The sequence below is a fragment of the Calidris pugnax genome, unplaced genomic scaffold (assembly GCF_001431845.1).
Source record: "Calidris pugnax isolate Ruff unplaced genomic scaffold, ASM143184v1 scaffold102, whole genome shotgun sequence".
Lineage (NCBI taxonomy): Eukaryota > Metazoa > Chordata > Aves > Charadriiformes > Scolopacidae > Calidris > Calidris pugnax.
The window spans coordinates 2,679,857-2,693,195 of record NW_015090846.1 but is presented as its reverse complement, the minus strand read 5'-3'; the positions used below and the strand labels follow the sequence as shown (position 1 = coordinate 2,693,195).

At 49.6% G+C, this 13,339-nt stretch overlaps 1 protein-coding gene across 3 annotated transcripts in view; it reads left to right on the top strand.

Moving 5' to 3' along the window:
• Nucleotides 1–13,339, top strand: part of VAV2 (vav guanine nucleotide exchange factor 2) — a 157,886-nt gene that overhangs the window by 86,969 nt on the left and 57,578 nt on the right. For all 3 annotated transcript variants that reach the window (XM_014942949.1, XM_014942950.1, XM_014942951.1), the window contains exon 3: nt 6,372–6,430. In XM_014942949.1, the coding sequence (XP_014798435.1) occupies nt 6,372–6,430 (59 nt within the window). The remainder of the gene's footprint in view (nt 1–6,371; nt 6,431–13,339) is intronic.

Here is a 13,339-nt window from a genome sequence, read left to right as displayed (position 1 = left end):
CAAATAATCGATCCAGAGTGAGCAGGTTGTGTTTTGTGTTGGCTTTTCACACTCAGGGCTTGGCTACATTGTCCTCCCAGAGCTGGTTTAGTGGTATGAGTCATGGGAGAGGTGTATGCAAACGGAGGAGAAGGCAGGTTGAAAAACTGCTGGTGACACTTTGGTTTGCAAATACGGGATCCTGGTGGTGCACAGCCCGGGCAGGGGGGGTGCAGCTGGGTGGAAGGTGCTAGGAAGTGGCCCAGGTGGGCAGGGATGCTCCTCAGCATGGGGAAAAGTGCAAACACCTCACCACCCACTGCCCCGTCCACCAGTGGGGTGAATACAGGGTTCTCCAGCACCACAAACTGGTGGCAACTGGGTCAAATCCTACTTGCGCTCATGGCTGCTTTTATCTTAGCAGCCTTGTCCCTGGGACTCTTCACATCAGTGTTTTTACTATTGGGTGCCATTATCCAACTCTGAAATAACTTAGCCAGCTCATCTCTGAATTTGGGATCACATTTCTACTCATGCAGAGGCTGGGGATGTTTGGCCTGAGGATTTATTTTGCCCTTCGTGAGTTTCGGGGTGAATCAGACAATTACTCCGTGTAATTCCAGGCTCTGAAACCACCTCTGTGTGCAGAGGCGGCAACATCAAGGTCTCTGCCCAGACTTATCACCGCTGTGCAAAGCTCCTGATTTGCTTAGAAGCAAATATTCATTTGTTCTGGGAAGGCAGGACCTTGCTGGGGCTCAGCAGGGGCTGGGAGCCTGGCTGTGACCCCCCCCTGCTCTCTTGGGGAGCTCCTCGTATGCAAAGTGTTCTCCAGCCCAGCTGGGTCAGTTTGTTTTTTCAAATAAGGAGAGGGTTTATTTGAGGGTTTTCTAGATGCACAGAGATACCATCAGCAATAAACAACGTTGGAGGAAATGGAAGAGCAGTGAGCAGAATCATTTATTTTTTTTGTTGTTTTGCTTTAGTTTATTTTTAAATCTGTAATTCCTAGAAGAAAGTGTTGGTAGTAAGGAAGAAGGAAAGTGACGGGTTTCTTATGGTGCTTCTTATGGTGGTGGTGTGCAGGTTTTGGTTTGGTTTTTTTTTTTTTTTTTAATTTTCTTTCAAAACTCCAATTTCATTCCTCTGCCAGGTTTCTTGCCAAGTGACCACTGAATGCGGTGAACCCAGTTGGAGACTTGATTTTTTCTTTTCCTTTTTCCATTTTCTTTTTTTTTTCCATGAAGTGCAGAACCTGGTGCCTTTTTAAATGAGGACCTCCACGGAGCCTCTGATGCTCGGCCCCCAGCATCACGTGCACGGTCCTCGTGCTCCGTTGCTGGTTCTGTTGTTTCACTGCTGTGAATTATCTCGTTGCATGGGGCCTGCTGGTGGGTGAACGAGCAGCTGGGTGCTTGGATTTAGCTCCTGTCTAAAAATACAAGGCAAACTGGAATGTCAGGAATGCGAAGGGCATCCCTCACCTTTCGCAGTGAAACCACCAGGAATTTCCTACTAGCCCTTTGCAGGGCGACTGTGGAGAAGGTCTGTCCATATGTCACATCTTTATAGCTCTATTTCTGGCATCTTAATGTCAGCGGGACATTATATAGCTTTTATGGTGGTGTTTGCATGCTGAATGCTGTTTTCTTGGAGGAAATTGCATTGAGAAACAGGTGAAGAAATAAAGATAAATCTGCATAAGCCCCTGTTGTTTAAGCCCACAGCCCTCCTTCTGCCAGAAGGCAAATGCATAGATAAAAGTATAGTTTTCTCACACAGCATGTTCAAATGACTTTGCTGTCCCTCTCCCCTGCCAGTGCTGTGCAGGGTGATGTCCCCTGGGATGTCACTGCCATGGGATGGGACCGGGAGAGCCCCCGGTGCTACCCCAGCCAGTGTTGGTCCCACAGCACTCGGGTGGGATGTGGTTTTGGTTGTTTTAGCCTTGAAAAGTGTGGTTGAAGCACATTCAGAAGCTGTTGCTCCAGGAGCACATCCAGGATGCAGCAGTTCTGCCAGTTCCCAGTGCTGAGCAGAGGGTTAGTTTCAAGAGGAGACACCCAAAAGTCTAACCTTATGAAATAATCAGCATAAACCTGAAGGGAATTGATACCCCACAGCAAGAAATCTTTTTTGGTTGTACCATCTGCCTCGGGAAACAAAGCGCCTGCATTTCCAGGCTGCTGTAACAGAAAGGGGAGGTATAAATAACCAGCAAACTGTGATTCACAGAATCACATGGGGTTGGAAGGGACCTCTGGAGATCATCTAGTCCAACCCCCTGCCAGAGCAGGGCCACCCAGAGCAGGTCCCACAGGAACATGTCCAGGTGGGGTTTGAATGTCTCCAGAGAAGGAGACTCCACCACCTCCCTGGGCAGCCTCTGCCAGGGCTCTGCCACCCTCAAAGTGAAGAAGTTCCTCCTCATGTTTAAGTGCAACTTCTTATATACAAGTTTGTGCCCATTTCCTCTTGTCCTGTCCCTGGGCACCACTGAAAAAAGCCTGGCCCCATCCTCCTGACACCCACCCTTTAAGTATTTATAGGTGTTGATCAGATCCCCCCTCAGTCTTCTCTTCTCCAGACTAAAAAGCCCCACGTCCTGTCTGTATTAGTTGCATTAATATATCCTTCCTTGTGTTGCAGAAGCACCAAAAAGTCCCAGCTGAGGTCAGGGACCCCTCGTGCCAACTGCTGCTTGGGTGTGGGACATCTCGGGTCCTGCCTGCCCTGATGGAAAATGATAGCTGGGGGCGGCAGGAAATACTCCTGGGTTCCTCTACAAAAAAGAAGCTGCTTTACAGGGAAAATGAGACACAGTTTAGCAAACACTTCAGGATTGACTTACTTTTAAGAATGTTGTTTAATCCTGTTGAAATGGAGAGGATTACTTATCCTTAAACGCGTGTTTAAGCACTTCCCTGGCTGGGGACTGGCAGGCACCGGAGCGGTGAGAGGAGCTGGGGTTGCTCTTGGCTTTTCTTGCTCTTGGCTACTGCCTTAACGGGAGTTGTTGTTGGAAAAAAATACTCCCTGATATCGGGTCAGTCTCGTTTTTGGGGATGCCAAGCTTCGTGGAGGCTCTTTGTACCTGATCCCCTCAAAGTGGGTCGCTTCGCTTGCATTAGCTGAGCGTGGATTTGGGAGCCGGAGCGGAAGGGAAGCGTGTCCCCGCCTGCTGGCTCCTCGCTGGAACCGGGTCCCTGGGCTTTGATGTGCCAGGATGTTCGGTGCTTGGGGCTTTTTTCATAAAAGAACAAAGCAGAAGTCGTTGGCGTCGAGAACAGTGCGCTTTTCTCTTAAATTTCCCTGGAAGTCAAACCCTGCGGTATAACTGTCTGATTCATAAACTGATTTTTTTGTACTTCAGAAGTCTAATAATAGACCGCAGAAGAGACTCATTCAATCAGTCTAGGACTTCCCTGGGACTATTTTAAGCCCCGTGGAGGGGGTGCCTGGGGGGGCTCCCCAGCCTCTGCACCCACCTTGGGCTGGGCGTGTGCGGGTACCGCTCGCCGGCAGCGATGCTCTGCCGTGACGAGCCCCAGAGCCTTTCAGGGATGCTAATGAACTCAGTCCTCTCCCAAACTGGGGAGAATTTTAGAGACAGGAGACTGCTGCACAGAGGGATTTAATAACATGCCCCGAGTGGTCTTTTAAGTGGCTGACAATTTCGGGTGGAAGATCTGATTTCTTTGACTCCTGGTTATGTTTTAACCTTCTTTCTCCTGTCGCTGCCCAGGTCATTTCTAAAGGCAAAGCCAAGCTCATTTAAAAACGCAGATGGAAATGACAGCGTGCGCTTTAGAGCGCTGGGAGGGAGGTGGTTCCCGTGGAGCTGGCTGCCTTCTCCTTCCAAGGGGGAGCTCAGCCTCTTCGGGCTTCTCCAGAGCAGATTTGCTCATTGAAGCATGACTTTACCAGAAGCCACGGCTTTGCTTGATGCTTCTCAAAAGCCAGAGCAAACGAGAGACAGGCCGGGGGCAGGGGTGTGAGAGGGACTGGGAGAGCCAGGCTTGATTTAACGCCTGCCCCAACTGGAGGTTGGAATCTGGCCGGCTGGCACTGGGAGCTTGCAGCTCCCTGGCAGGACAACACGTGCCAGAAGCACCTTTGCCAAAAGCCACCAACCTCTCCCCACGCTGCCTTTTTTTGTTAGATTGCAGTAAAATGAGGAACTTCTTTGCTTTTACATTCGTAGCTCTGAATTTCTGCTTGAGAAGGTTTACAGTTTCTCTTTTAGTTACATGGTAATGATGGGCTGTAATCAGTGGCTCCAGGGCATCCCTGTAAAACACAGCGTGCCGGGGTGGTGGTCTGGGGTGGTTTCTCCCTCTTCAGAGGGGGAAATTGGCCAAAATATGCTCATGACAGCAGTAGCAAAAGTAATTTTGTTAGATTGCAGTAAAATGAGGAACTTCGCCGCTTTTACACTCGTAGCTCTGAATTTCTGCTTGAGAAGGTTTACAGTTTCTCTTTTAGTTACATGGTAATGATGGGCTGTAATCAGTGGCTCCAGGGCATCCCTGTAAAACACAGCGTGCCGGGGTGGTGGTCTGGGGTGGTTTCTCCCTCTTCAGAGGGGGAAATTGGCCAAAATATGCTCATGACAGCAGTAGCAAAAGTAATGCTTTGTCTAGTTAAGAAAAAAAAAAAAATCCCTTATCCACCCCCTCTGCTTAGAGGGAACTGTCTGGGGCAGCATCTTAGAAACAAGACATGGAAGGATGCTTGGGCAAGGGCCCGTGTCATGAGAAGCATTGCATGGGGGCAATAAAGGCATCTGAGGTGCCACGAGGAAAATCCCCTCGTGCTCTGGAGCTCCTTTCTGCCTTGAACTCCTGTTCCTGACATTTTATACCAGGGAGAAGCTTGGCCAAGTTTTGACATTCCCAGAGTCTCATTGGCCCTGTTGAATAATTCACCATCTCTGTTCTCCGCGTGAAAGTCAACCACTAAATGCCAAACTGTGGCAGCTCCTTTGTTGCTGCTTTGGGTCCACGTGTGGGGCACCAGCAGCTGGGCTGAAATTCATGGCAATGGTAAAAGAAAAGAGTGGCAGCTCCTTTGTTGCTGCTTTGGGTCCATGTGTGGGGCACCAGCAGTGGGCTGAAATTCATTGCAATGGTAAAAGAAAAGAAAAATTCAAGGGATGAAGGTTGCAGAAGGGTGGAGGAGAAGGTGGGGTTTGGAACTCAGGCTCTGGGGTGATCCTGGGGAGCTGCACATGGGCATCCCCCCAAAAGGAGCTTGGTGCTTGCAGGTGCCTCTTGCAGAGGGAGGGATTTTGCATGAGGATCTGGGATGTAACTCTGATTGACGTTCTGGGATAATATCGTGGATGGGAGAGAGGCTTGGAGTCCCAGCAGCAGTCCCAGGAGAGGAGTCGGGCACTGGCTCAGGGCACATACTCCCCTGGTGACTGATGCAAAGGGGGCTCAGCAAACTGGGGGGGCATCCCTCACTGGGGGGAACACGCAGTCCCTAAGGAAAGCAGAGCTACTGGGTGCAGCCCAACAGCCCCCACGGTGCTGGGGTTTGGCAGCAGGGACCGCTCACAAAGTCCTTTATCTCTGTCCTGGGCGCTGGCATCTCGGTTCATTCCAGTGGACAGGAAACCAATCCAAAAATAATAGGTTTGTTTTCTCAATCTAGCTTTGAAATGGTGAATATGAGCAAGAGTGAAACACGGTTTATATCCGTAAGGGGCTAAAACCATTCTGTGTTTGTCTTCGTTGAAAATTCTGTGCGGCAATTAAAACTTCCATCAAAAATGGGAGTCTTGAGACAAAGCCGGTGGCTTTACTGTTCCTGGTCGTGATGCTGATGGAAATATTCCGTTGTTGAATCACTTCTGGCTGTTTTCTGCCAGAACAGGGCGATGGTCTGCACTCACCTCTGACAAACCGATGATGCATCTTTACTGAAATGCAAGAAGTCAGAACCGTTTGGTCTTGGCGAGTTTGCCTCAATAAGATCATTTTGCGTGGGGAGAGACGAAAGGAGTTATAAACCTTTTTGTAATAAATTACAAAGTAAGAGGGTTTTTTTTTTTCAGTGGTTCTCAGTGTTGCATGAAACCTACTGGAGCAGGTCTGGGCGTATTAGATGAGGCTGGAGTTTCCTTGGATGATGCTGTTGAATAAATATCTTTATAGCTGAGGGTTAAATGTCTTTTTTGCTCAGTGGTAAAACCAGAGGCAGCGTTTGCACTGAGAGTGTCCTCCAAGCCCTGAAGGGGATGTGCTGTGGCACTGATGGGGGGACAGGAGCATGTCCATTTCAGTGGGTGTCCAGGTCCAAATCCTGGGCTGTGGGTCCTCAAGTTCCCACCAAACCTTCCTCTGTCTTCAGTAAGCACACCACCGTCTTTTTTCTCTCATTTCCAGGTGATCTCCGCAGTATCCAGACTCTCCTTCCACAGTATTGCTCAAACCAAAGGAATTAGGTAAGATCCTTTCAATACGATGCTTTAAATAATGTTTCTTTCCCTCCCTGTCCATATTCCTGGTGTTTAAACACGTCAGACTCTCTAGAAGCGTTAATATGGTTGGGATATATTAGGGTTAAACAGACATCGAGGATGCAGGGTACTTGGAAAAGCACCTTAAGGGCTGCTCAGGAATATTTTACAAATAAATACATGAAGATGTAATGAGTTGTGTGCAGAATATCTGCTGGGGAGGGTGGCAGGGTGGGTTGTAGTGTCTCTTGCAGGGGCTGGGAGCTGAGGACCAGGATCTGTGGTGTCACCACCCTGTCCCCAGCCCTGCAGAAGGGCCCAGGTGGCCTTTAGTCACCAACAGCTGGGAAATTTCTTCCTGGTTTTGACAAAGGCCCATTAGTGCTGAGTGGGTAATGGGGGCTAATAATTAACCTGGCCCTGGCACCCAGGGTGGGCTGCCCTGCTGCTGAAGCTCCTCCTCTGCTGCTAATTGAAGGAGCCATGGAGAAGGAATTAAAACCAGCAGACAGCCCTATTAAGCAGAGCTGTTATCCCGGTCTTTGTTCAGCTCCCTGTAAAATTGGTTTGCAATTGGTTTTCTTGTTAGTGTGAGTTTTTATTATTAATCTGGCAACAGCATCTCATTAGGACAATAGATAAAACTGGGAAGAGTTCTCAGCTTAAAGGACCTTTCCTTCATTTTGGAGTGGTTTTTTGGGTTGTGTTTTTTTTTCCCCAGCTATAAAACACATTGGCTTTTCTCTGCAGAGTGTGTCCTGCTGATGCTCTGGTCAGGGTGTAGCACAGCATTGGTCTGTGGCTGCATCCCAGGGGGTGGGGGCACGGGCTGGATGGGGTCCCTGCCTCAGTTTTAGCCCTACTGCCCGTGCCCACCACCCCGTGCCACCATTTGCACTGTTTGAACTTATTTTTGCTGCCTTAACTGAATTAAATATTGCTGGAGGGGAGCAAACTCGGAGCCTTCCCATCTGTTAAAGAGGAACCTGACAGATCCCTCCAGGACTTGAGTGGGGGGAGATTCGGGGGGTGGAGGTTTATGAAGCACATTGAGGAATAAAGACATGTAAGCTGGGGTCTATTTATTATTAAGGATAGCCCTGACTCCTGGAGAAGCCTGCAGTGATTATTATTTTAAGGGAAAAGAGCATCAAAGGCGTTTGGAGGCAGGGAGAAGTGCAAGGGCTGGGTTTAAGTCTGGGGGCATGGCTGGAGGACATTGCAATGTGTCACCTTTGGCAAAACCTTTCCCAAGGATTTGGGGAGGTCCTGGTGGCCCTTCAGAGGGTGGATGAGCTGGGAAGGCTTTGGCTGAATCACTGGTGTTTCTGTTGAGGTCTCCAGCATCCAGGGATGGGCAATAGCTGGCATCCAGGGGCAGGGAGGCTTTGCTATTCCTGTGGATATGTGGCTTTTTCTCCTTCGTTTTACAACCAGCATTTATGGTTCCTGCTAAAATCCCTTATCTTGGAAGCCTTTGGCACCATAATTACACAAGAATAGCACAGAGCTTAGTGGGTCTTTGCTTCTAACTCTGTTTTCCTGCGCATTAACCCTGCTCCTCCTCCCCGTTGCCAGCTCTGTAAGAGCAGAAAATGCTGTCACTCTGTTGGCTGGAAAATACCTCCCCGGGGGTGTCCCCTCCCATCACCGCTGTCCCCTGCAATCAGAGAGCCCTTGCTTTGTCCATTGCTCCACGTTTGGTTGTGTTTTTTTTTCCTTTTAATTAGATGATTTCTTGCTACACCATCACAAAAGCCCCAATGACAGAAACTAATCTCAGATGAATTAATTTAATCTGTGAGAACCAGCAGCAGCTCTGGCTCCCCAAAGGGACCTCAGCCACCGCTGCCCCTCAGCTCCCTGAGGTTGGGGTCCCTCCCCCAGTGAAGATGCTGCTGTTGAAATAAATGGGAAGAGTCTTGTTGGCTTAGGCACGGCGCTCAAAACCATGCTAAATACAGAATTAGGATGATCTATGGATTGTGTGGTCTTCAGCCCTATAGACATGAGTGTGGCTCTGCTCCAATCCCTATTTTGGGGTCGAAGAATTAGGATCACGCAAATTAAGAGTGAAATAAATCCCCAAGCCTATTACTTGTCCTTAAATAAGTTTCATGGCATGTAGAGTAGAAAAATAAAAATCAATCTTGTATGCTGTTCAGTGAAAAAAATAATAGCCTTTCTGTCTAATAATTTCTGGCTGCATGAACCTTGCCAGAGAAGGCCTGTTTCGCGGAGTAAATCAGATAGCTATCAGGATGGCTCTGCTGAGATGACAGAGTGTTTCTTCCAAAGAGACAAGCTACAAGCAGCAAAACATGGCAGAAAAAAAAAAAAAAACAAGAAGAAAAAGAGATGTTGAATGCAATGTTTTGTTTGCTAAGGCTGGGTGTAATCTCTTGCAGCTGTAGCTACAGCCCGTGCTGTGTCTTTCCTCCTCCTAGTCCTGGCTGTAGGTTTCACGAGTCCTGCAGAAAACAGCATCACCCTCCAGCACGGTGCGTCGCCGACTTCCCTCCCTGCAGGTGATGGTCTCTAGTGATCCCCAAAATAGGTTTCTCTCTTGCAGGAGGCTGTGCAAACAGCCCAGGCCATGTTTCCCCCCCCACCAGAAGAAGCCACCTGTAGTTGCAAGGACCACAGCCATCACACTGGGTTATTTTTTGGGTAGCGTCTGTGCATAACAACCCCCTTGATGATGTGAGGTCCCTCCTAGAAAAAGGTACATTTTCTCTCTTTAAGGCTTTCAGAGGAAAGATGGAATCATAGAATCGTCTAGGTTGGAAGGGACCTTAATGATCATCTAGTCCAACCACCAACCTAACTCTGACAAAAAAAATAAATGAGAAATAAGCAATAAAAAAACCACTAAACCATAGTCCTGAGGACAAGATGCTTTTGTGGATAAAGACATGCACTGAAGGGAAAGCGGATGCACAAAACTACGTTGGGATCTTGTCTTCCTACGTGGCCCTGGGCAAACCCTTAGTTCTGTATGTTCTGATTTCCCCTCGGGAGTGGGGAGGTGAGAAATGCCATTGTTCATCTGGCTGGTTGGGGAAACCCCCCTTTTCTGGGGGTTGTCACCCGTTTGTGGTTTTCCAGGGCTGTAGGTGGGCACCCAGCAAAGACCCTCATTGTGTAGCGTTGCCCGGTGGCAGAGGAGAAGGGATTTTTTCTAATTGTTGTTGTTTCTCATCCTCTCCTCCCTCTGTCCGGGGGGCTGTCAGCAGTCTTGGTGAGGAGTTCCCACCGTGTCCTTGCCCGTCCCTGGCTGTCTCTGAACAAGGAGCCTTTATTTTACAGCCAGGACACCAGGAGTTTCCACTGCAGACCTGACTCACGGCCCGTTAGGTCCATTACCCCATTTCTCACGGCGCTTGGCACTAAATTCTTCCAAGCGAGATGAGAGGATCTTGCATGACAGGACAAATGACAGATCCTGCATGACAGATGACAGGAGCAGCGTGGTCGGACGGGAGATACCATGCAAACCTTCTCCTGTGCTCTGGAGCACCAATTTTCATTCCCTTTCCAAATTTTCGTGAGCAAACTCAGCTTTCTGCAGGACAACAGGAGTTCTTGTTGCAGGTCCTTATAAACCAGGATTATTTTTTTTTTCTTAAAGGTTTTTTTCTTCTTCCTTAAACCTCTCCTGCTGCAGCCCTGGCAGTTCTCCGTTGCCCATGATGGTCCCAAGGTCTCTGGGATCCAGCTGTATCCACCCTGTATGAGCAAACTCCAAGCTCCCCTGGCTGAATGGGAGCTGGGAGCGGAGGGGGCATGTGTTTTTTCATCTCCCCGAGATATGTGTTTTTCCTGGAAGCAGAGTTTTGCAAGCAAAGCAGGAGGTTAAGGAATATTGGCTCATGCTGCCTGCATGCATTTTTAATGTGCGCGCAGCGAAACCATCTGAAAAGGGGAAGGAGTGAGCGTGTTCAAAGGCCTTCTGCTGGGGCCCTTAATCTAAGTAAATCCTTTATATATGAACTGAACCTTTAAGTGACTTTCTTCAGGAAGGCACTGAAAACAGATTTAAAAACATTTGCAAATGGGGAAGAGGGGGGAATCCTCTTTGTCAAGCAGAGGTTTTCTCCCGTGGGAGCGGCGGTGGTGGTGCTTTGGTGGGGTTGGGGGAGGATGGAGAAGGTGATGGTTGTGTTTTCTCCATGCTGGGGGCCAAGGCAGGACCCCCTCGGGTCGGGGGCACAGCACAGCTACCTGGGGCAGCGGGTGGGAAGAATAAATGACATGAGTTTTACCTCCGGGCAAACACAGAGTTGGACTCGATGATCTCTGAGGTCCCTGTGATTCTGAGTTTTGCCTCTGGGCAAACACGGCGAGGCCAACCCATCGCCCTGGGCTGAGGTTAACCTTGCATTTAAACAAATAAATAAAGAGAAGCCAAAATGCTTATTTTCTTGGCATTTAGCATCTGCCCATTGCGTGCCCTGAGGTGACGGAGCAGATTTGCTGGCGGTGGAGGGCAAGCCCTTGGCTGGGAGCTGCCTCTTGCCTGGTGGTGGCTGCAGGGTAGGTTTGATCTCGGGGAGAGGTGACAGTGCTTCAGGGGGGGTGACATGCTTCCGATGCCTGGGAGTCCCCTCACAGTCCTGGACCTTAGGAGCTGGGATTTGCTGTTTTGCTCACAGGCGGCTGGACACATCGGGGAAGGAGAAAAACCTTCAGGAGATGGGGATGGGGCTGGTCCTGATGCTTGTGTGACCCCCTGGGTGCCCTCCACCCTCTGAGTGGGTGTTGGGGATGGGGTGCCCACCAGCACCCTGTTGAGTGCAGACCACCATCCAGGCCACCGTGTCTCTGCTTCACCCATCTCTACAAGGCAGATGGTGAGTTGGGAGGAGAGAAGCTCAATGCTGGGATTAGCCCAGGTCGGAGCTGCCTCCAGACACATTCAGGGCATTAAATGAGCTGTACCAGCACCCTCCCATCAGGGAGGATTTAACCCAGAGGAGACTTTTCCTCCCACCCTGCTTTGCCTGCAAACCCCTGTGCCGCGCTGCCGAGGTTCAGCATTGCTGGGTTTTGCCCAGGTAAACTATTAAACCAGACTGATGTGCTCAAAATGAGGTTTGCAGCGTTATCATCCCTGGAGTTTCTGTACTCAACGGTTTGCCAATAATATCAGGATGTGTGCGTGGGGGTGGAAGGGAGGAGGGATGGGAAGGGAGAGTCACAAGCATCTTCCTGGGGTTGTAATATTACCGTGCTGAGTGAGCAGCATTCCTGAGCCTGCAGGAGAGGGGCAGAGGGGGGGGCAAACCAAGCTGGGACCCCCGAGCCCCTGCCCTGCAAAATGTGCCTGTCTCTGCCCCCTAGTGTGTCTCTTTTGGTGTTTGATCTGGAAACTCCTCCGCACCTCATCCACCAGTTCAGAATTAAACCTAGAGTTTTGTCCAGTTTTCATGACTTTAAGCCATTTCCCTGTCTGACTGAGCACCACTATGATGTGGGGGCACCCTTATGTTTGCAGTGGGGGTCACCCTCTAAAGGAGGCTTTGATCCTGCCAGAAAAACCCACTTATTGCAAAAGATGGGATGGCACAAGCTCTAGTGTAGCTGATCAAAGAGACAGACGTTCCCCTCGCTGCCCTGGAGGAGAGAAGGGAGATAAGGGGAAATCTTTTATGGGATTTGCAAAGATTCTCCAGCAGGATGGAGGCTTCCTGCTGATCAGATTTGGTCTCTGCCCTGCAAAATGTGCCTGTCTCTGCCCCCTAGTGTGTCTCTTTTGGTGTTTGATCTGGAAACTCCTCCGCACCTCATCCACCAGTTCAGAATTAAACCTAGAGTTTTGTCCAGTTTTCATGACTTTAAGCCATTTCCCTGTCTGACTGAGCACCACTATGATGTGGGGGCACCCTTATGTTTGCAGTGGGGGTCACCCTCTAAAGGAGGCTTTGATCCTGCCAGAAAAACCCACTTATTGCAAAAGATGGGATGGCACAAGCTCTAGTGTAGCTGATCAAAGAGACAGACGTTCCCCTCGCTGCCCTGGAGGAGAGAAGGGAGATAAGGGGAAATCTTTTATGGGATTTGCAAAGATTCTCCAGCAGGATGGAGGCTTCCTGCTGATCAGATTTGGTCTCTGCTCCCCCCCCCCCCCCCCCCCCATACATGCACAAACAGAATTTATTAATATTTTCCTCCGCCGTTAGCCCGATACGTTAAATCATCATCTCTGTAGCGGAGCTACTGCTGCAGCAACTTCCTGCACTGCATCATTCACCCACCTCTGACTTCATTGTTCCACGGGCCACGAATAAATAAAATCAACCATCCAGGTGGAGCTGTCCCCCCCCCCCCCCCCCCGCCCCTGGGGATGGCAGCTCAACACAGGAGGCGGATCCAGCCGGGTGTGAAAATGGCAAGCAATTAAAGTTGCTAACGATTAAGACCTCAAGTGTCTTCTGGTGAGGAGGTAGGTAGTTACGGGACCTTCTCTCCTGTAAGGTTGGTTTTACAGGGACTGTTTTATTCATTGCCAATGTGTTTTCAGTAATTGCTCTCTGCCCATTATGTTTTTTACGGCTGCTGTGTATCCATTGTGTGTGCTGTGAGCGTTGCTATAAAATGGATGGAGAAGGCTGTGGAAGGAATCAGAGCCTGGAAATGCATAGGGTTGCTGGGCAGAGCTCTCCTGTGCTCCAGGGAGTCTGGGACTGGGACCAGTCCTGGGACTGACCACCACTCCAACCAGCACAAACCCGCAGAGGTTCAGCCACAAACCTCGCAAGCAGGGGGTCAAGTGGAGCTGGTTTCTTGTGACATGGAGAGACCTTCTTTAGAAGTGACTGTAAGGCTTCTTCCCGTGTCAATAAGCAGTATCCTGGGCTAAAAGCAGTTCCTTTCCAGCTAAAGACTTTTAAA